Genomic DNA, 22,180 nt, shown 5'->3' on the forward strand with positions numbered 1-22,180 from the left:
TTAGTACTAAGGAATGAATTAATCATAAATAAATTATGCTAAAACGATAGGTAACTGTATAGGGTCCTCGTTCATTATTATTACGTCTTCGATACGTTTTTATTACTTCTTAAAACACTTAGTGTTGAATTGAATTATTATTATTATTATTATAGGCGCAAAGATTTGTTTCACTCAAAAGGATAGTGAAATTTCAAAGCTTCTTCTTTTAATTTTAAAAAAATTTAAATATTTATTTATAAATATTTACTTTTATTAAACTTAAAAATAAAATTATATCATCTAATAATTTATTTTTCATTCAAAATTTAAAAAATAATAATTTTTTTCAAACTTTTTTTTCTCGATTTTTAATCAATTTTCCTTCCATCTTCTCCATCGCGGAAGGCAGAGACTAAGTCAAGGGAGAAGTTTTAATAATTATTATTAGTATTAGGGTTGGACCACTTGGTCTAGTAATTTTCAACGAGACAGTGCTACTTGTTCTGAATTTATGAGACTTTGACAACTCTTTTATTAATATGAAATTTCAGCAAAATGACTTCTTTTCACATTGAATGTCGAATAATTTTAGATGTACGTATCTTTCCAATAAATAATGTTACAACTTATGCTTATATTAATTATGTTTTATATGTGATTGATTTTTTATTAATATTTTGCCCCAAGCTGCTGGGTTAGCAGTTTATCTTCTACAGATATATATATATGTATCATAGTAACACATTTGATGGATGGGCGTAGATGTTGAGACAAGAGAAGTATTCCTACCCAACTTGAGAATTTTCAATTTTGAGCAAACTCGCAAATAGGGCAACTATATACATACAAGAAACGTAGGAATCTGATTCTCTTCTAGAATTCATTCATATATATATCCCTTGACAACTTTCTTTTATTTTAGTCTCTAGTCTAGTCACACCTCCTACCAGTCCTACTCCAAACAAATTTGGGAACAAGATTAACAGAAAACATAAAATATCATGCCTGTTGTCACTACCTACATCTGCTTTTCAACAAACTGTCAACTAGATGAGGTGTATGTATGTATCCTTATGCCCATTTAAAAAAAGAAAAAAAAAATCATACATAGTATGATGCCTCATGGTAGTAACTCTCGGAAAAAGAAAAAAATAAATATAATATAAGGCATTAAACTAAATCAAAAGTATACTAAGAGAAGAAAAATATAACAAATTAAAGATGAAAAACTAAAGGAGAAATGGTTGAGAAAAAATTACAATAAATCAATGGATAAAAGTTAAATAATATAAAATGATCTGATGTTTTAGATGATCAGTACTCGTTCACCGTCGATTGATTGTCATTTTGTGGCAGAAGTGCTAAGGGGGCAATGAGATGAGTATATGATATGAAGGTGATGTGATAGGAACACAAAATGGAGGTGGCACAACACAACACAACACAACACAATGGGTTAAGCGAAGTGAGAACATGATATGGGCAGCGAAACAAATCCCATGATGACAAACAAACAAACATCCAGAAAAAAATTGAACTTGGGTTTGGTGGTTGATAATTTCAATCCAAAATAAGGATATATTTACCTTAAATTTTGTATGATTAAAGGTAAAATAATCATAACATAAGAGTTTATAATTTATTGTTATTTTATCTAAAAATAACAATAAATAAAATAATAAAATAAAATAGAATTACTCTTATATTATTTATTATATTTAATAATAAAATATTTTATAATTTAGATAATCTAAAATAAAGTAATTTTAGTGAAATATTCTCTAATTAATGGGTAATAATAGAATAACCCCCAACAAAATGCCCCTTAATCTTCTCTATATTCACCGGTTTAGTCCATCGTCCATGCCGCCCTCTTCCGAGTCCCAATAATACAAACCAGAAATAAGGAGAAAACAACAAAACATGCCCGTCAGTCATGACTCATATTAACGTAAAATGCCTTTTTTCTTTTGCCATTTTTAACCTTTACCATAATTGATTCACAATCTATCCGGCTCATTTACAACTCTTATTTTGTACATAGCGACTAAGTAACTATCACTATGAAAACAGTGGATCTTGGGGATCCAATCCATGTTACATCATTTAATCAATGCTGGATCTTTTTTAAAGGCGAATGCGACAGAGTTATTAATTTGCTTTCGATACACCCAATTCTTTACCTGAACATATTACTCGCGTTTCAGGCAAGTTGCATTATCTACCCAGGGTTAAAAACTTGGATTTTGGCCTATAAATGGAGGCATTAGGGACACCACACACAGCAATAATAGAAACGATGGAGGAGAAGAGCAGCCATGCCAAGAGACAAAAAGGTGGCATGATCACCATGCCCTTCATATTTGGTAAGCTCTAGCTCTAGCTTAACGCATGCATTGTCAGAAATATTGTCAACTTTGCTTCTTTTTGTTCTTCTGCTAAATATTTTATGATGATTTTGTTGATTTGGTGTAGCAAATGAGATCTGCGAGAAGTTGGCCGTGGTGGGGTTTGGTGCTAATATGATTACCTACTTGACAACGCAACTGCATATGCCATTAACACAAGCTGCTAACACTCTCACCAACTTCGGAGGAACTGCTAGTTTAACACCTCTCATCGGAGCCTTCATCTGTGACGCATACGCCGGCCGCTTCTGGACTATAGCAGTTGCTTCCATCATCTATCAAATGGTAATTAAGACTCTCTATCTATCTCTCTTAATTAATCTTACTCTGTCTCTTCTAATGATGCGTTGTTCTTTTTCAGGGAATGATTTCTTTAACACTGTCAGCAATTCTTCCACAGCTGAGGCCGCCGCCGTGTGAAGGTGAACAAGTGTGCCAACGGGCAAACACTGAACAGCTCACAGTTTTATATGCATCTCTCCTCCTTACAGCTCTCGGGTCGGGTGGAATCCGACCCTGTGTGGTGGCATTCGGGGCGGACCAGTTTGATGAGAAAGACCCGAAACAATCGTCAAAGACTTGGAAATATTTTAATTGGTACTATTTTTGTATGGGGGCCTCCATACTTGTGGCTGTGACAGTGATTGTGTACATTCAAGATAACATTGGATGGGGCTGGGGCCTGGGTATCCCAAGTGCTGCAATGTTCATTTCAATTATTGTATTCATTTTCGGGTACCCGCTTTACCGGAACTTAGATCCAGCTGGGAGCCCATTTACCCGATTGATACAAGTATGTGTGAGTGCGTTTAGAAAGAGAAATCTGGGTATGGTTTCTGATCCAAAATTGTTGTACCAGAATGAAGCGCTTGATGCCTCCATTTCTGTTGGTGGAAAGCTTCTCTATACTAAACATTTTAAGTAAGTCTCTCTGATTCCTTTTTCTGTAATTCAGGACCATAGACCAAATGGCATATAATAGACTTTTTCATTGTAATAGAAGTATGCATATCTTCTTTAAATATATAATTGAATATATATTTAAAATATGTTATTAAGTGGTTGGATAATTTAAATTAAATATAAAAAAAATATATAATCCCATATCAAATAAATATATAGATATTTATCTAATTTTATTAGAAAAAACATTATGTACATATGATTAAAGGGATGAATGGGATAAAGTAAGAATTTTTTCTTTCATGTGGGCATGAATAACATCCGAGTGCTAGCTGACAAGTTTCTTTACACTCCACTGCTATCTAGTGGCGTGAATTATTTTGAAAGCTAATTCATTGTTCACAATTTAACTAACACGTGATGCAGGTTTCTCAGTAAAGCAGCGATTGTGACTGAAGAAGACAATCTGAAATCTCCCAATCTATGGAGATTAAACACAGTCCACCGCGTGGAAGAGCTAAAGTCAGTGATCAGAATGGGACCAATTTGGGCAGCAGGAATTCTCCTAATCACAGCATATGCACAACAAGGCACGTTCTCCTTGCAACAAGCCAAAACCATGGACAGGCACCTCTCAAAATCCTTCCAAATCCCCGCCGGCTCCATGTCTGTCTTCACCGTGGTCTCTATGCTCTCTACAATCGCTTTTTACGACCGAATATTAGTCCCCATCACCCGGAAATTCACTGGCCTCGACCGCGGCATCACCTTCTTGCACCGCATGGGAATAGGCTTTGTCATATCAATATTAGCCACTTTTGTTGCTGGCTTCGTTGAAGTGAAGAGAAAACAAGCAGCATTGGCACACGGGCTCGCTGATAAGCCTCATACAGTTATTCCCATTTCAGTATTTTGGCTTGTTCCTCAATATAGTCTTCATGGAATAGCTGAAGCCTTTATGTCAATTGGTCACTTGGAGTTTTTTTATGACCAAGCACCAGAAAGCATGAGGAGCACTGCCACTGCATTATTTTGGACCGCGATTTCAGCTGGGAATTATATTAGTACACTTTTGGTGACACTGGTGCACAAGTTAAGTGCAAAAGCTGATGGATCGAATTGGCTGCCGGATAATAACTTGAACAAGGGAAAACTGGAGTACTTCTACTGGTTGATCACATTGATGCAAGCTGTTAATCTTATTTACTATATATTCTGTGCCAAGATGTATACTTATAAACCCCTTCAGATCCATAACAAAGAAACTGACCCTGAAGATGGATTAGAGCTTGAGAGCAAGGCATAAATATGCAGCTTCATGGCATAATTAGGATTTTAAGTAGTTAATTTAATGTAGAAAACTTGTGGCTAATGTATTTTCTAAATAATATGCATGTAAAATTATCACATAGAAATAATTAGTCTATCTGGTTGACCACCCTGAAATCAAGCGTGAAAGTCGGGTGTTAAAGCTTCATGAGGCTGACAATGGCTTCTCAGTCTCTCCATTTAGTAAAACTTGCATGGGCAGAGCGCATCTCTAGCGAAGTTAAATTTCACTTAAACTTTGTTTTATTTTAACTCATCGTCATCTGAAAAAACAAACCCAGATTGACACGAAACCTATCATTTCTCTTGCTTAATTATTTGAATTTTCGCAAGAGAATTGTTAAGTTTTGACAAATTCTAACTTGTAAAATACAAGAGTACTAAAACATATATTATAATAATAATAATAATGATGCATCAGGAGGTAAAATACAGAGTTGAAGAGGAGAAACAAGAGGATTTATCAAGTACATCAGCAACAACAAGGACAGAAACGTCGACGTCTTTGGATTTAATCGTTGTGGCGTTCGAGGGGCTGGCGGAGTTGCTGAATAGTGGAAACGATATAGAGCTTCGTTTGGATACTTTCTGTGATTCTTGTTCCTTGGTTTCTGTTTTATTTAGTTGTCTTGGCATCGCTTTCAAATTCGCTGAAATGGAGTACGTCGCCAAGGTTCATTTATTCTTTCTTTCCCTTTCTTTTTACATTGTTAAATTTCTAAGATTTCTGTGTCCAATTAAACAACCATCAATGGTGAAGGAGGCTGTTGGGTCTTGATTCGGATTTAGCCGATTTAATGGATTCATTTATGTGCCTTTGTCTAATGAAATGATGCATTCAGGTATCAAATCTTGTAAAAGCATCAAAAACCTATGAAACATTGCACGAGATACTTGACAGGGATATCGCAAATGGCAGTGTGAAAACACCAGGAAGTAATTCCCGTAATCTTCGAAGAGTTCGGCAGGGTCTTGACCTCATCAGAGCTTTATTTGAAAATTTCTTGGCAACCAAGTATGCCCTGCCCTATCTTTTCACTGTATTCATTGAACAGCATCAATAGCTTCAAATATAATTTTGGTTCTTTGGTTGTAATATCTGGAATTTTTCACTTTCAGTGATGAATCCTTGAAGGAAGCAGCTTCATCAGCTTACGCGCAAGTTTGTGCGCCCTTCCACTCATGGACGGTCAGGACTGCAGTTTACGCAGGAATGTGTGCTCTTCCAACCAGGGATCAGCTTCTGCAGAGGCTTAATGAAACTGGTGAGTTTTTTTAACAATCTTGTAAATAAACAAGTTTTACTGGTATGGAGACCTAAGCTACTTTTGTCAATGTTGTTGCAGATGAATCGGCGGAGAAGAAAATGAAGAGATATATTGATGCTTCAGTTCCAGTTATCCAGTACATTGATAATCTTTACATTTCTAGGAATATCAAGTTGGACTGGTGACTTCATTTGTTGTACAAAAACATCAGATAATCTTGCTCTTCCAGGACATTTATCACATAAAGAAATCTTTGCTTCAAATATCTTTCTTCATTCGGCAGCAATTTATATTACTTCCCTTCTCACCTTCCAGCGGCATTTGTCTTCCTAGTATATATATTTCCAAGGTTCATTCAGCTGCATCCGAGCAGCAGAAGCTGTAAGTAATGATACAGTATCTAAGGAGAAAATAGGAGATAAATCAGGCGGTTTGTACATAAGCATTTGTCCTTGAACAGGGACATTCTGTATTCTTTCTGTTGATTATTATTAATACATAAAGGCATTACTGAAATTTACTCAAACTTATGTTAGAATTTGAAGATGGATCTCGTTTTCACAACTTAATTAATGAAACAGCTACATGTATCGAATTTTGACCTTTGGAAAGAACAATTTTCACTGGGTTCTGTCAAAACCTTCAAGTTCTTATTGCTTTGTGAAAATTTTTAAAATCAGCTCAACACATCTGATATTGTATATGAGACCTTAAAACAACAAAACAAGATGAAGTACAACATGAGCACATTATCGCCGGGACTACAGCAAAACCAAGTTCCTTGGCAGGGTACTTTGCTTAATAATAGACGCAACAATGTTCCATCACCCGCCCAAGAGCAGAGCTCTAATAAACCAGGTTCATTAAAAAGAAATCCCAGAGATAGTCTACAATGTCAGTCTATCTGGGTTTGCAACAATCTTTGAAAAGGTCTGAAGGAAGGCTGCCAAGTCAGCACCATAGATAATTCGGTGATCAGCCGTTACATTTACCTGTAAACAGAGAGATATGCCAAAACAGCCAAGTTGAGTGGAATATTTGAATTATTAAGAAAGCTTTGCTGTATTTTTACTTGAATACATGATGAATGCTCAAAAGGAAGTGAAACTCCAGTTTCCACTTTCTACCACTCTTAATAGCACTGGCCATGCGAATCCCAAACCACCATTAAGATGGGTGGCAGAGATAGCTAACCAGTTTCTTTATTTTCACCCCATTTATATATCCATAACAGGTCATATGCTTCCTTTGCAATAACCAACATCCTGAACATACAAATAGAGTCAGTCATACAGTTACCAAATAGAAAGTAACAGCCCAGAATGATAAGCTAATCTCACTTAAGGTAACTTCCAAGAATCAGCCTCTGTGATAGGCAATATTATGAATGTATATGATTCATCATGTTAAACAATAATTGTCTGCTACCAAATAAGTTATGGGGGTAGGTTTCATATCTCCACAAAATTAGGTCTGATGGTTTGGGCCAGGGAGTGCGTAGGTGCAAAACAGCCCAGCCCAGTATAGGACACCCATCTATCACATGTATATTAGGCGAATGAATGAGGGAGCTGAAGGGAAGTCATTTTGTTTGGGTTAGCTGCTAGCTTTAGCTACGGGCTACGGGGAGAAGAGTCAAGGAGCCATTGCTCAAGGAGGAATTGACTCCCAAGGTCATTCTCTAGTTTAGTATTGATTTGGTATTAATGCAAGTTTCCCACAGACAGTATTGATTTTCTCGTCTATTGATTCTCCATTTTGTTGGTTTATGTGTGTAATTATTTTAATTGAAAGCCTAGGTTTCAATCAGTTAATAAAGCAGTTTTCATTCCCTCTTTCACTGTTAAGAAACGAAAATTGCTTTATTAACTTCAACATAAGATTAACACTCTGAACATTGTATGGATATCTCATCCTAGTTTGCACCAATATAATATGAGTAGCACAACAAGCCTGTTCATACTGAAAATTGCATCATGTTCGAGTTAATAGAAGGTGTAGCAAAGCATAAATGTGAGCAAGAAAGAAAAAACATGAAGGGTATGTTTTATCTCCAGGATGTTTCTCGGGCAACATATTCTGCATTGTCTCTTGTAACTAGCAAGGTCACTTGCAACCGTACAAGAGGTCTTGGAATAAAATTTTGCTCATAAAAAGGTTGGGAGTTTGATTTAGATTTGAGGGATAGGTATACCAAGCACTAGTGCATCAGCAAGGGGAGTAAAACATCTGATCCTAATAGCAAACCTCACTGTTAGGTAGTGATGGATTAAATTGTAATAAAATTGATTGAACTGGTTAAATTCATTTAGGGCTAAATTGTATTGTTATATTCCACTCAATTGCAGAATCTGATGCATAATTACAACCCCAATTTTGGGTAAAGACTAATAAGAACCCTAATTTCCCTTAATTTCCATTTGGCAATTTGAGAAGCTAGAACCCTTCCAATTTCCTACTCTTTTCCCTCTCTAAATCACCCTTCACTCCTGTTGTCTTCTTTTATTCTTCTAATATCCTCAAGTTTATTAAAATCCCTCATCCACTAAAACTAATTCAATTATTATCCTAATCATAATATTCCACTATCCTAATCTTAACACTCATTTTTTCCATTCTATTTCCAATAGAATTAATACTGTCAACTCTCATCAAAATTATTTCTTTTACCCCTCAAGCTAAGAAAAATTGTGGTTAAGCTATCTTATATACGCACAGAAGACATATACCTCTTGGAAAAGCAACCCAAAAGAACTTGTACCTATGATGAATACTACTTAAGCCGACACAAGCTCCTCAAACATAGATCATAATTGCAATGAGTTAATATACAATGAGTTGCAACATGACATTGATGATATACCTAGAAATTGAAACATTTTAAATAAATGGTTGAGTTTTTTTTCCGGTCATTTGTTTATTCTGCTCAACAAGCAAACAACCATTTACTACTTTTATCCTATGTCAGGGTCTAGATAATAGGCTCATCATTTAATATTGATTATAAGCGGGATATGCACTAACCAGCATTTTACTCTTCACACTGAAGAAACCATCTTTATCAGCCACCACAGTTGGCTTTGATGCTCCAACAGCCATGATAGCCCCCTGAACATGCTCAAACTCTCAGCACATAATAGAGATATACCAGGAGGTAATAGAGATGAAAAAGCCTAGTCCTTATTACTCACCTGGCCGGGAGGAAGAATAGCATCAAATCTGTCCACTCCAAACATGCCCAGATTGGATAGAGTAAAGGTTCCTATGTGCAACACCAGTACAACTTAATGTGAGATCATTGCAATCCTATTTTAAGAAACCATAAACAAATATAATGGAATACATAACTAAATTGATGAAATTGAATCAGTAAAAACCTGAATTGTACTCATGGGGCTGAAGTTGCTTTGCTCTAGCTTTCTCCACAAGCTCTTTCCATTTTTGAGATAGCAAATACAGATCCAACTGTGCCAATAGAAACAAGTTACTCACCAAAATAACTCAAAAGTCTTTAGACGTACAGGTAACTATTTCAAGATCTCTTGTAAACGTATAGGAGGTTTTCTGATCCCACTCACACCAAGATCGCGGGGCACTTGCTTTACATTTTTATTTTTCAGGATGAAAATAACAATTACAGACACAGCATCAAATAAAAGAATTATATAAAGTTGTGATTATAAAATGACCAACCTTATCTGCATCCTGAAGAACAGGTGTGATCAAGCCACCATTGATAGCCACAGCAACCGCAATGTTGATGCTACTGTTATATGTAAAACTCCTTCCATCTTTACAGGTGGCATTAACAACAGGATGTTGAACAAGAGCCATTGCCGCAGCCTTGGCTAGCAGCGCAGTCATTGTCACACCCTTTGGCTTCACCTACAAATTCAAAATCACAAAACATCAAATACAAAATAAAAAATTATTAATAAATTATCCCACTAACACAATTCACATTCATGAATATTGTACCTTTTCATAAAGGGCGTCAAGAGCATCAGTCGTTATCGGATATCCAACACGAAAAGTGGGGACTGAAAGACTCTCAATCATATTCTTAGATACGGCAGACTGCATTGTCGTAAAAGGCACAACACTAGAACCTGGAAGGGGAGGAGGGGCAGCCGCTGTAGTTTTTGGCGGAGGAGCAGCCGCAGCTGGGGCTGCTACAGTAGTGGGTGCCACATTCTTAGAAGGTTCAATTCCAGCAGCCTTTTCCACATCTTCCGGAGTAATTCTGCCAAAAGGCCCCGTTCCAACCACTGAATTAATATCCACTTTGTGCTGCTTAGCTAACTTCTTGGCGAACGGCGTGGCTACAATCTTTCTGGGCCCACTGGTAACTGTCTCCGCCGGTTTTTTCGGCTCGGGTTGTGAAACAGGGGCGGGAGTGGAAGTAGCAGGAGGAGGAGAAGGAGCAACGGTTTGTGGAGATGAAGTAGCACCACTCGACGCGGCTTTGGCCTTGGCTTCAGCGATTTCATCCTCAGTCTCGGCTAAAATCCCAATTGGCGCGCCGACAGGAGCGGACTCGCCTTCGGGAACGACAATCGCGGCAAGAATTCCGTCGTAGAAAGTCTCGACGTCCATGTCGGCCTTGTCGGACTCCACGACAACAACACTTTCGCCTTTGGAAAGAACGTCACCCTCAGACTTGATCCAAGAAACGATCTTGCCCTCGGTCATGGTGGAGCTAAGAGCAGGCATGAAGATCTCGCGGATTTTGGATTGGACGGTGTAGATTCTCCAGCGAGAAGCTTGAGGCTTGGATGAGGCAAAGGAAGGAAAGGATTTCCATGGAAGTGAAGTGGAGAGGGAGGAAGAGAATGAAATTGTAGTTTTGGAGAGAAGAGGAGAGGGAGAAAGAGAGGCCATTGTGGTGAATGGGAGAAAATGTGAAGATTGTAAGGAGAGTGAGTTGAAGAATAGGAGAAGAGGATGAGCAAGAGGAAATAGAGGGAAGAGAGACAGGGCGGAGAAGACGAGGAAGAGTTGGTTGGAGTCTTAGAGCTACCTTACTGTGTTAATATCGCCGCAGTTCGTTATTTTATTTTCTCTTTATTTCCATTTCTATCCCCCTTTTCTTAGGGAATCTTGTCCGAGGACGATGGACAAGGGTTATAAATTGTGAAATTATAATCAACAAGTGTTGCTGAAAGTGTTATTTATGTAATCTCAAACACAACACTGAAGGTTGGATTTGATGTGCTTCACCGTGTTCAGCTTCTTTTGTGTTAAAGCTCATTAATTGGTAGGTTGCGTCAGCCCGAAACATAGATAAGCTCGTAACATAGTTTAGGATCTTTAGGTCTTATAACCAATTAATTCACATATTTTTTTATGAGTTGGTCCGTCATATTATATTTTTTATTTATTAATTATTTTTAATTAGATAATATTAGAATAGTTTTTATGTCATATCCTAAGATTTAGGTAGAATCTATATGTTTCACAAGTCGTGCTCTCATGAGTTATGTTAAAAAAAAAGTCTAAGTTATGTTGTTAATCAATCTAAATTTTTTAATATATCTATACAATCTTTAGTTTATACGATAAAAATACAGAGTTATCAACTAATAGATGGTTTGGTTAATCTTTATATATTGTTTGTAAAACTAGTTGTTATATTATAATTAATTATTTAATTTTTATTGTCTAGATGAGCTTGAATAGGAAGTGTCTAACAGTATAAGAATTTTTAAATTAAAATAAATTTATATTTTATTTTAACTAATCATATTTAAGATTTATTTTGATACAAAAAATAAAGAAATTCAATAATAAAAATAATATTAATGATTAAAAAAACTTAATATCAAAAATCAAAATAAAATGTAATTCAATTTATTGTTAAAAAATATAAGTATAAAATCATCTTACAGTACGATCAATCAATAATTTTTTTTTTAAGTAATATATAAAACACCAAAAAAAAAAAAAATCTTTGAAAGAAAGATCTGACAATAACCTAAACTGAACCTACCCAAAAAGGAAGGCCAAACCAAAAAGGCTGGCACTGTAACACTCGCACTAAATACAGCAACTAGAAATCAACCTAAGATAGGCCTATCAACAGCCAACTTTGTTACGCCATAAATTGAAGTAGTTGGAAGAATATGAATTAATAGCTTCATCGTCCAGCTGAGAGTTTGTTTCCTGTTGATAAAAGATAATCTTGCATAATTAGCAATGTAACAAAATTATTTTTATCTACAAATTATAAATACTGTAGTCTGTATGTTGGCACCCTATATAATAAATCATAATTCTTTTATATTTTTATCCAAAATATATTTTGAAAATAAGGAAAAAAAAAAATGACCCAAATGTTAAAATGTCAAGTAAAGGCCCATGGGCCAATAACTCTCACAACATCAAGCTTCGGTTCAAATCGTTCATTATCCGGAAAATTCTCTTAAATTTATTTTTCATTCTAGATGAGATTGTCTAATTTTTTTATATATAATACAAATAATATATCATTATATAATTAAATAATTTTTAATTAAAAATAAAATAATATTAAATTATATAATAATATATCACTTGACTTAAAAGATGCACTCATTTTATCTCTATAATGGGACAAATTAACACTCAGCACTAAGTTTCTATCATTTATAAAGTCCGAATTGGAGAGAGATCAAGACCGAGGAGTAAGATCACCCAGCAAGCATGTTCATCGAAGTAGCTCCCATAGGACTGCTCTCGCCAACAAAAATAGAAGTTGTTTTTCCCATGACCTTTCAGAAGGAGGCTTTGACAGGCCTGTACCATCATCCTCCACTCTATATTTGCGAATTGTATGCTTATGTTTTGGAGGCTATAAGGCATGTTCTTAAGGATAACTAAGTTGAGCCCTCTGCCAAAATCTGAGAGAGCAGAGTTGGTTCAATGCGACGAACCAGAGAGGCTCAAGAAGAGTAAAAGAATTCTGTTTTATTGCTTCTGTATTGATCTTTACATGTAATAGCTTTATATACTGAGAATTTATAATCTATCTACGGCAACATAATATTTGTACAATCTGCTTCATCAATATAAACATGATTTTAGGGATGTAATAGCTAATAATCTGGGATGTGATATGGATGATGATTTGCTTGATTTCTGGGATATGATTTGCATGATTTCCAGGGATGTAGATATGATTCTGATTTCCAATACTCCCCCTCAAGCTGGTGGTTTGTAGATGTCATAAACTCCAAGCTTGTGTAAGAGATAGAAATGTTGTCTTGATCCCAGAGGTTTGGTGAATATGTCAGCCAACTGTTCTGTGGTTCGAATGTAGTAAGGTTTTATCAAGCCTTCCTGTATCTTGTCTCTTACAAAGTGACAGTCAATCTCTATATGCTTAGTTCTTTCATGGAAGACTGGATTGGTAGAGATATCCTTTGCAGCCTTATTATCACAGTAGAGTTCAACTGGTTCGGAGATTATTACGCCCAGATCCTCTAATAGACCACGAATCCATATTATCTCACAAGTGGTTTTTGCCATTGCCCGATATTCTGCTTCAGCTGAAGAAAGAGAGACAGTAGATTGCTTTTTCGTTTTCCATGAGATAAGAGAATCCCCAAGTTTTACACAGAAACCTGTCAGTGATTTCCTTGTCATAGGACATGTACCCCAGTCTGAGTCGCAGTAAGCCGTTACTTTCAAGGTTTTATCTCGAGGGAATAATAATCCTAGACCTGGACATCCTTTTAGATATTTAATTACCTTTAAGGCTGCATCCATGTGAGACTGCTTTGGTGCATGCATAAATTGGCTGAGGATCTGAACTGCATAACTAATGTCTGGTCTAGTCATTGTGAGATAAATTAGTCGTCCCACTAGTCGTTGATATTCCAGATGATCCTGTAGTGGCGGGTCTTCAACTGCTTCACTGTTGTGATCATACTCTTGACTGGTGAGTTTGACATTTTGTTCCACTGGGATTGTACTTGGTTTGCAAGCAGATAAGCCAGTGTCTGCTATTAATTCCAATGCATATTTCCTTTGGCTGAGGACGATCCCATCTGCAGACTGAGCAATTTCAATCCCCAAAAAATATTTTGGAGATCCTAAGTCTTTTATTCTGAAAGACTTATGGAGGTGAGTTTTCAGCTCTTGTATGGTGATTGTGTCATTCCCAGTTATGAGGATATCATCTACATAAACCACGAGGCATATGAATGATTTTCCTTGTCTTTTTGTGAACAAGGCATAATCATGTCTTGACTGTTTGAAACCTAACTTGATCAATGCTTCTGTGATTTTAGTGTTCCATTGTCGGGATGCTTGTTTCAGGCCATATAAGGATTTTCGCAGTCGACATACTAGATTCTCCCCCTGTCTGCGAATTCCGGGTGGAACTTCCATATAAATCTCCTCATCTAAGTCCCCATGAAGAAAGGCATTGTGAACGTCCATCTGATGAAGAGACCAATCATAAGAGGCGGCAAGGGCAAGGAGTGTGCGAACAGTAACATGTTTGATAACAGGCGAAAAAGTCTCTTGATAATCAAGCCCTTCCTGTTGAGTGAACCCTTTTGCGACCAATCGAGCTTTATATCGTTCAATGGAACCATCTGCCCGGTGCTTTATCTTGAAGACCCATTTGCAGCCGATGGGTTTCCTATGAGATGGTCGTGGTACAAGGTCCCACGTTTTATTGAGATACAAAGCTTCTAACTCTTCTGCCATCGCCTGACGCCAATGAGGTAATTGTACTGCTTCTGAATATGAAGTAGGTTCACGATGTGCAGATATGTGACTGATGCAAGCTTTGTGCCCTGAAGATAACCTGTCATAATTAATATATCGAGAGATTGCATATGGGTTAGATGAAACAGTGCAAACATAGTCAGTGCTCCAAATGGGAGGTTTTGTGGTTCGTGATGATCGTCTCAAGGGAGCCAGATCAGGATTATCAGAGATAACTGGAACATCCACGGATGGGGTAGGTGAAGATGAGTCAGCACTTTGTTCAGATCCTGTCAATGTATCGCCAGTATTATGAGGCGATGGAATTACCTCATATCTTTCTTCAAGAAACTCATTGTGTGTCATTGGTGACGAACCAGTGGATGTCGTACCTTTAATTTCATCAGCAAAAGGAAAAACATCTTCATGAAATGTGACGTCTCTACTGATGAAGATTTTGTTTGTTGTCATATCATATAGGCGATATCCCTTCTGTAGTGGAGGATATCCCATAAATACACAACGAGTTGCTCGGGTGTCAAATTTGTCTGTTTGCTGGGGTTTGGTGGAGTAGCAGAGACACCCAAATACTCTTAAGTTCCTGATGTCTGGTTTTTTGCCAAAGAGAAGTTCATAAGGTGTTTTGTTACCCAGAACCTTGGTTGGCATTCTATTGATCAGATAGGCTGCCGTGACCACACAATCTCCCCAGAATTGAGGTGGTATGTTGGATTGGTGTTTGAGGGCACGGGCTACTTCTAATAGATGTCTATGTTTTCTTTCTACAGTACCATTCTGTTGTGGTGTGTAAGGGCAGGAACTTTCATGAAGAATTCCATGAGAGTCAAGGTAAGTAGTGGTGGTATGGTTAAAAAACTCTTTTGCATTATCTGTGCGGATTCGATGGACTTTTGTGTGGAATTGAGTTTGGACCATGGACACAAATTTCAAGAAAAGAGTATGTGTTTGGGCTTTTGAACTCATGAGGTATAACCATGTAGCACGTGAGAAGTCATCTACTATGGTAAGAAAGTATTTGGATCCATCATAGTTCGGTGTACTATAAGGTCCCCAAATATCTAAATGTATTAATTGGAACGGTTTTGTGGTTGAAGTAGTGCTTGTGGGAAAGGAAATGCGAGTTTGCTTGGCAAGAGGGCAAATGGGACATTTTGGATATGGGATAGTACTCGAATGCCCTAATCTTTGATGGGAAATTAATGACACTTTATTAATTTGATTTGTATTACAATGAGAAGAGGTAATACAATTTTTATTGAATAAAGGAAAGGTCTTGGGGTTCGGTGTCCAGTAGTATAGCCCATGTTGTTCTTTACCCAAGCCCATCAGATTGCCAGTCGAATGGTCCTGAAATACGCATATAGTAGGTAAAAAGGTCACTACACATTTGTTGTCTGTGCATAGTTTGGAAACTGAGATGAGGTTAAAACGGAATGTGGGTATACAAAGGGCATTTTTAAGTGTGAGTTTATCTAATTGGACATCTCCTATTTGTGTGGCTTGAATTGTGGTCCCATTTGGTAGTTTAACAGGTGTTGGAGGGGACAGATATTTTTTGTTGGTACAGAATTCTAGGGAACATATTATATGGTCACTAGCCCCTGAATCTATTATCCAGACATCCGGAGAAATAAAAGTATTAAAACATGAAACCGTACCTGCATAAGTAGTGGAGACGTCATTGCCCTTTGGTATCTGATTCAAAAGATGGATCAGTTGGTCATATTGTTCAGCTGAAAGTCCAGTTGTAGCTCCTAAGCTGGTTGAAGCCACTTGATTTGCAGTGGGCCCTTCTGCCTTTGTCTTGCTGGATCCAGGACGACCATGCAGCTTCCAACAAGTGTCTTTGGTGTGATTACGTCGCTTGCAATAATCACAATATAGTTTTCCCCTTTGCTTGGGTGGTGGATTGTAATTATTAAAACTGCTAGGGACTTGACGAAAATTGTTGAAAGTTTGGGTGCCAACTTGATTTTGTGCAGTGGGCGAATTAGAACCGTTAGATCTCTTGGCTCCATCTTGACCGTTGAACTTGCCATATAAATTGAAAAGTTGAGCTGGCCCTAATTCATTTGCTTCTCCAGATGCGTCCTTCCTCTGATGAACGCTGAAAGCTGCCGTTCCCTTCTCCTCATTATTTCCGACGATATTCCTCTGGCTTTCATCTTGGACGGCAAGATGATAAGTACGCCGTAACGAAGGTGTCTCCGCAAAGGTCAATATTTGGGTTCTGAAAGCAGCAAATCCTTCATTCAGCCCCATCAGGAAACGCGTTAGTCTCTCCCGTTCCTTGGCGCGCTGAATCTGCGTGAGAATCTCCGGTGGTGCAGTGATCGATTCCTCGACTGCATCCAACTCGTTCCAAGCAGCAGAAAGCTTGTTGAAGTAGTTCGTCACCGTCTGATTCTCTTGTCGGATTTCTGCAAGAGTTTGTCGGATGCTATAGATCTTTGCAAGATCTAAGGCTCCATACATGTCTTTGATGAATCCCCAAAGCTCCCCTGCATCTTCTGTAGGTGGTAGACCAGCCGCGATCTCTTCGGTCAAACAATTGCTAATCCAGGCGCGGACAAGCGTATTGCAACGTACCCAAAAACGGGCAAGATCGGGCTCCGACGGCATGGGAACAGTGCCATCGACAAATCCGATCTTGTCCTTTGCAATGAGCGCCCTTCTGAAATCTCTAGCCCACTGTGCATAATTCTCGGCTCCAGTCAATACTTGTTTTGTCAAAACGAGTTCTGGTCCATCCGATGGTGACGCATAAAGGACGTCTCCAGGCTCTGGTTTATTTTTGTTTGTAGGGACCAGGCGAAACGCTGGCATCTGTGGTGTTTCAGTAGTGGATTCAGGCGATGAAAGGTCGACGGCTGTTGCTTTGATTGGCTCCATCTAATCTCGGGTTTTTTATTTTGTTTTGTGCAGGTTATCGGAAGGTCTATGGAGACTTTGAACTTTGAACGGATGATTGAAGGAGAAACAATTCGGAACCGTGAAGCTCTGATACCATGCCAAAATCTGAGAGAGCAGAGTTGGTTCAATGCGACGAACCAGAGAGACTCAAGAAGAGTAAAAGAATTCTGTTTTATTGCTTCTGTATTGATCTTTACATGTAATAGCTTTATATACTGAGAATTTATAATCTATCTACGGCAACATAATATTTGTACAATCTGCTTCATCAATATAAACATGATTTTAGGGATGTAATAGCTAATAATCTGGGATGTGATATGGATGATGATTTGCTTGATTTCTGGGATATGATTTGCATGATTTCCAGGGATGTAGATATGATTCTGATTTCCAATACCCTCTCAGCTTCTAATTTCAGATTAGTGTCTAATAGCCAGTAGTTTCTCACCATTATCAGTCCTCTGTGTCTGACAAATGGATTCTAATATATTATTTATATAATTATAAATTAATTACTAATTCATGAATACAACAAGAATTTTAATAATTTAAATAAAACCAAAAGGCACAGTACTTGATGAGAGGAACTAAATTTTAATTAATTTATTTATGGCCTGCACGTTTGTTTGATCTGATTTCCATCTTTTCTGCCTGCCACGCCTTGAAATTCAAATTAGGTGGGTCATAAATCTGTGGACAATTTCGATTCGACGTAGTATTTTGAATTTTGAATACAGACAGTATAGTAAAAGTATTTCTGAAAGTGGTTGCCAAATTAGACTCGTCTGTTTTGCTCTGACTTGCTTGCAACTTGTATTTTGAATTTAGATTTGACTATTGTGCTCCTGTGGTATACATTTGCTTTAAACAAAAAAATATAAATTGAACTGAGAGAGACACATAGAGTTTATGAAATGGGACCATGTTCAAATCAAATGTGCTAAAATCCATCACAAGATACCCCAGGACCCCAGGAATGGTTTGGGTGGAAAAAAAAATGGAGATTTAGGAAAAGGAGTTTGAATTTAAGTTTTCTTAGTGATATATTAAGATAATATTATTTATTTAAACGTTAGGTATATATAACATTTTTTTTTCATTTTACAGTTTGTAAAATAAAGTGTTATCTTGTGGGAAGAAATGGAACAGTAAAAAAATTGAGAAAAGTGAAAATTTTGGATCAATTGAAATGGTGTCAGATAAAAAATTTTGATTCAATTTAAATTAGGATTAGATTATGATTAAGGGTTTATAATCCAAAATCCTAAGGTTTTATGATCCAAATTTTGGATTGATACTTTACATACATGATGCGATGAGATGACTTCTTTCTAGTGAATACTGTTTGTGCTAAAAAACGTGTTTTAACACGGTATTTAACCTTTTTTATAGGCACCGTTAGTTTCCAAAAATATTGCTCGTCACGTTTCTTTATAAAAGACGGTTAGGACATTTTGTCAAGTTTGTAAGGAAATGATATTTTTACTATATATACAAATTCAATTAATATTACATACTATTAGGATTTTCCTTTAAGGAAATAATATATTTACAATTCTTGTAAATTCAATTAAGCTAATTCCCAAAATCTATCTATAATATTGATATATATATATATATATATATATATATATATATATATATATATATATATATATATATATATGTCAAATTAATGATTAATTTGAATGTTGAATTAATGATATTTCTACGGCCAAGAGACTTGTTTCCGCCGAAGGTTAAGTGTGGCCCCAACTAATACTCTTTAATTTTTAAAAGGCCAAAGGACTTATTCCCCCTAACAAAATGTTGATTTCCCAAGTTTTTGTTGATTAACTTTAAAAATTTTATTTATTCATCTATAGATAGTTAAAATAAATTGAATTTATTAGTCATATCATTTTCTCTCCTAAACCCTAATAACTAATAATTTTCCCTTAACCTAAGTTTTCAAAAATTATTTTTTTTCTCTAAGGTTTTCAAACTTTCAGATCCAATTTTTTTAGTGATGATCGATGATTTCCAAGCATCTACTTTTCCTCTTTGGTGCCTCCCCTTTTGACCGTACATTTTCTGATGCCATGTGGTGTCATCGTTGACTAAGATGACGCATTATCTTTTGTGACGATGACGCCATATGACATCAGAATATACACTACCGGAAGGAGGAGGCGTCAGAGAGGAAGAGTAGGTGATTGGAGATCACCGATCGTTGTTGAAAAAATTGGATTTAAAAGTTTGGAAACCCTAAGGGGGAAAATGTTATTTTTGAAAACTTGGGTTGAGAAAAATTGTTAATTTGTAGGGCTTAGAGGGGAAAAATAAAATCAAATTTAAGTTTATTTTTAATATTTCAAATAAAATAACGATTTTACCTTTGAAACCGTTAAACTTAACCATTTATGGGTGGGTGAATGAGATTTTCAAAGTTAATAGAAAAAACTTGAGAAATCAGCATACTTTGGGTGGAAAATAGTCATTTGGCCTTTTTAAAAACCTAAACTTTTATTAATTGGCAAAATTCTACTATAACGTTCAGTTAATATAAAGGCAAAATCATTATATAACAAAAAAAAAATTAAAATTCTAAATTTTTATTGCATTGCCCCCCCCCCCCCCCCCCCCCCCTAGTTTGAAATTTTAACAAATTTCTCCTACTTAATATTTAAAAAGTGATAATTTTCTTTTAGGGTTTTGAAACTGTCATCGGAGATGGTGAAATTTATTGTCTCCGATCATGTTAGCTCTCCCTCTTGGTTTATCTCATATTGTTGACTTGTTCCCACCCATTGACAATAGTGATTTCCTTCGATGAAGAGTAAATCATCTTTATTGGAGTATTTTTGTCTTGGACAAAGACAATATCTTCACCCGAAAAAAAGACAACGTCTTCGTTCGAGATGAATATGGCCTCAGATGAAACGATTTCGTCTTTGTTAAAAGTAATTGCTTTAATCGGAGGCATGCGTTTGATTGGCAGAGAGAAATAACTCGGGTGAAAGGACGAACATAGTTGGAGATAACAAATATCATTATCTCCGATGATGGTTTCAATATCTCATGGGTGAAATTGTCATTTTTCAATTTTAGAAGGAAAAAAATTGTTAGATTTTCAAACTGAGGAGGAGAAAATGTGATAAAATTTTAATTTTTAAATTTTTTTGTTAAATAACGGTTTTACCATTAATATTAATTAAAAATTTTAAGAGAATTTTACTTATAGGTGAAAATTTGAACTTTTAAAAAATAGAGGATAAGAACTTAGGTTTACACCTGTCCTTGGGTGGGAACAAGTCTTTTGGCCTTTTTCTAAAAACTAGTAAAGTGACATTTGGTTTGAGAAATATTTTATTATTAAAATTAGAGAATTCGTTGAAGATAAATTACCTTGAAGATTATTCGATATAAATTATTACTATATTTGATAAACTGGATAGATATAAATAATTATTATATTTGGTTAAAGGTAATAAAATAATACTAGTATATTATTTTACTTAAATATTTTTGGGTATAATTATGTTAAAATATTTTTTATTATATTAATTGAAAACGAGATTATTTTTACCTTAAAAAATTAATAAATAAAAATATAATTATAATAAAATAAAAATTATCTTGATAATTTTTTAATACCTAAGGTGGAGGTGGTAATCAGATTATCTCTTCTATTATCTATTACATTATCATTGATAATAAAACATTATTGAAATCTTTTATTACTTATAAACTAAATAAAATAATATAAATAATAAAAAATATATTATTAGAATATTTTGTAATAAGCCCTAACTGAACGTACCTTTAAGGGGGCTTTTGATTTGGATAATATTTTATAACCAAAATAGAAAGATTACCTTGAAGATATATTACTTAAAAGATTACTGGGTATAAATAATTACTATGTTTGATAAAATTTGATAGGTATAAATAATTATTGTGTTTGGTTAAAGGTAATAAAAAATTAATAGTAAATTATTTTATTTAAATGTCTTTGAATATAATTATTTTTATATTATTTGTCATATTAATTAAAAATAAATTTATTTTTCTCTCAAAAAATTAATAAATAATAATATAATTATAATAAAATCAAGATTACCTTGATAATTTTTAAATACCTAAAGTGAAGGTGATAATCATATTATCACCTATATTACCTGTTACGTCAGCATTAATAATAGAAGATTACTATAATTTTTTATTACTGACAAACCAAATAAGGAAATAAAAGATAGATTATCAATGTAATATTTAAAAATTGGAACCAAACGTTTCCTAAGTGTTCTTAGAAAAGTCCAAATATAATGTAAGAGTTATATTTTTTCAAATCAGTAGATATTAATTAAAAAGGACTTAACACACGGTTTAGTATACAAAACATTATAGACGTGGTTTGTAACAATATTATCATAAAAATAAAATCAATAAAAATATCATACAATAATAAAAAGTTGGATTAGATTGATGGTCCATGGAAAATACATGAGGCCTTCCTCTTTTAAAAATCTCCTCGCAATAAAAGAAACAAGAAACAGACAAATGAAGGTTGAGGCAAGTGGGGGTCACGTGAATACCGGGTCAGGCAAGGGGGTCTTACCGGTAAAAGCCGGTTTCAGTTGAACGAGGCAACCGGTCAGATTAAAAAAATAGAAAAGT

At 35.6% G+C, this 22,180-nt stretch overlaps 3 protein-coding genes across 4 annotated transcripts; 2 read left to right on the forward strand and 1 right to left on the reverse strand.

Annotated features, from left to right (window-relative positions):
• Positions 1–2,189: 2,189 nt before the first annotated feature.
• LOC123213414 (protein NRT1/ PTR FAMILY 3.1) lies at positions 2,190–4,739 on the forward strand. Its single transcript, XM_044632848.1, has 4 exons — positions 2,190–2,348; positions 2,458–2,675; positions 2,752–3,311; positions 3,720–4,739. Exons 1-4 carry the CDS (start codon positions 2,240–2,242, stop codon positions 4,597–4,599), a joined length of 1,767 nt encoding a protein of 588 aa, XP_044488783.1. The 5' UTR covers positions 2,190–2,239; the 3' UTR covers positions 4,600–4,739.
• A 135-nt stretch (positions 4,740–4,874) lies between these two features.
• On the forward strand, positions 4,875–6,416 carry LOC123213416 (ACD11 homolog protein-like). Its single transcript, XM_044632852.1, has 4 exons — positions 4,875–5,295; positions 5,465–5,637; positions 5,742–5,887; positions 5,969–6,416. The coding sequence occupies exons 1-4, from the start codon at positions 5,032–5,034 to the stop codon at positions 6,073–6,075; spliced, it is 690 nt and encodes a 229-aa protein (XP_044488787.1). The 5' UTR covers positions 4,875–5,031; the 3' UTR covers positions 6,076–6,416.
• Positions 6,417–6,518: 102 nt separating this feature from the next.
• LOC123213415 (dihydrolipoyllysine-residue acetyltransferase component 4 of pyruvate dehydrogenase complex, chloroplastic) lies at positions 6,519–11,019 on the reverse strand. Of its 2 annotated transcripts, none has more exons than XM_044632849.1 (6): positions 9,869–11,017; positions 9,584–9,775; positions 9,268–9,355; positions 9,082–9,152; positions 8,915–8,998; positions 6,519–6,882 (listed from the first exon to the last, which is right to left on the reverse strand). In XM_044632849.1, exons 1-6 carry the CDS (start codon positions 10,769–10,771, stop codon positions 6,778–6,780), a joined length of 1,443 nt encoding a protein of 480 aa, XP_044488784.1. In that variant the 5' UTR covers positions 10,772–11,017; the 3' UTR covers positions 6,519–6,777. The 2 variants fall into 2 exon arrangements, with proteins under 2 accessions (XP_044488784.1, XP_044488786.1); XM_044632851.1 differs by having other exon boundaries at positions 6,737–7,155; positions 9,869–11,019.
• Between the last annotated feature and the right edge of the window lie 11,161 nt (positions 11,020–22,180).

Source organism: Mangifera indica, chromosome 4 (assembly GCF_011075055.1).
Source record: "Mangifera indica cultivar Alphonso chromosome 4, CATAS_Mindica_2.1, whole genome shotgun sequence".
Taxonomy (NCBI): Eukaryota; Viridiplantae; Streptophyta; class Magnoliopsida; order Sapindales; family Anacardiaceae; genus Mangifera; species Mangifera indica.

Bases quoted from the DNA above. Each gene is read 5' to 3' on its own strand.
- LOC123213414 (XM_044632848.1), top strand. From the start codon at position 2,240: ATGGAGGCATTAGGGACACCACACACAGCAATAATAGAAACGATGGAG. The intron at 2,676-2,751 runs GTAATTAAGACT...GTTCTTTTTCAG, and splicing joins CTTCCATCATCTATCAAATG to GGAATGATTTCTTTAACACT. The intron at 3,312-3,719 runs GTAAGTCTCTCT...CACGTGATGCAG, and splicing joins CTCTATACTAAACATTTTAA to GTTTCTCAGTAAAGCAGCGA.
- LOC123213416 (XM_044632852.1), top strand. From the start codon at position 5,032: ATGATGCATCAGGAGGTAAAATACAGAGTTGAAGAGGAGAAACAAGAG. The intron at 5,296-5,464 runs GTTCATTTATTC...TGATGCATTCAG, and splicing joins AAATGGAGTACGTCGCCAAG to GTATCAAATCTTGTAAAAGC. The intron at 5,638-5,741 runs GTATGCCCTGCC...TTTCACTTTCAG, and splicing joins GAAAATTTCTTGGCAACCAA to TGATGAATCCTTGAAGGAAG.
- LOC123213415 (XM_044632849.1), bottom strand. From the start codon at position 10,771: ATGGCCTCTCTTTCTCCCTCTCCTCTTCTCTCCAAAACTACAATTTCA. The intron at 9,356-9,583 runs GTTGGTCATTTT...CTATTGGCACAG, and splicing joins TTCTTCAGGATGCAGATAAG to TTGGATCTGTATTTGCTATC. The intron at 8,999-9,081 runs GTGAGTAATAAG...GAGCATGTTCAG, and splicing joins CTATTCTTCCTCCCGGCCAG to GGGGCTATCATGGCTGTTGG.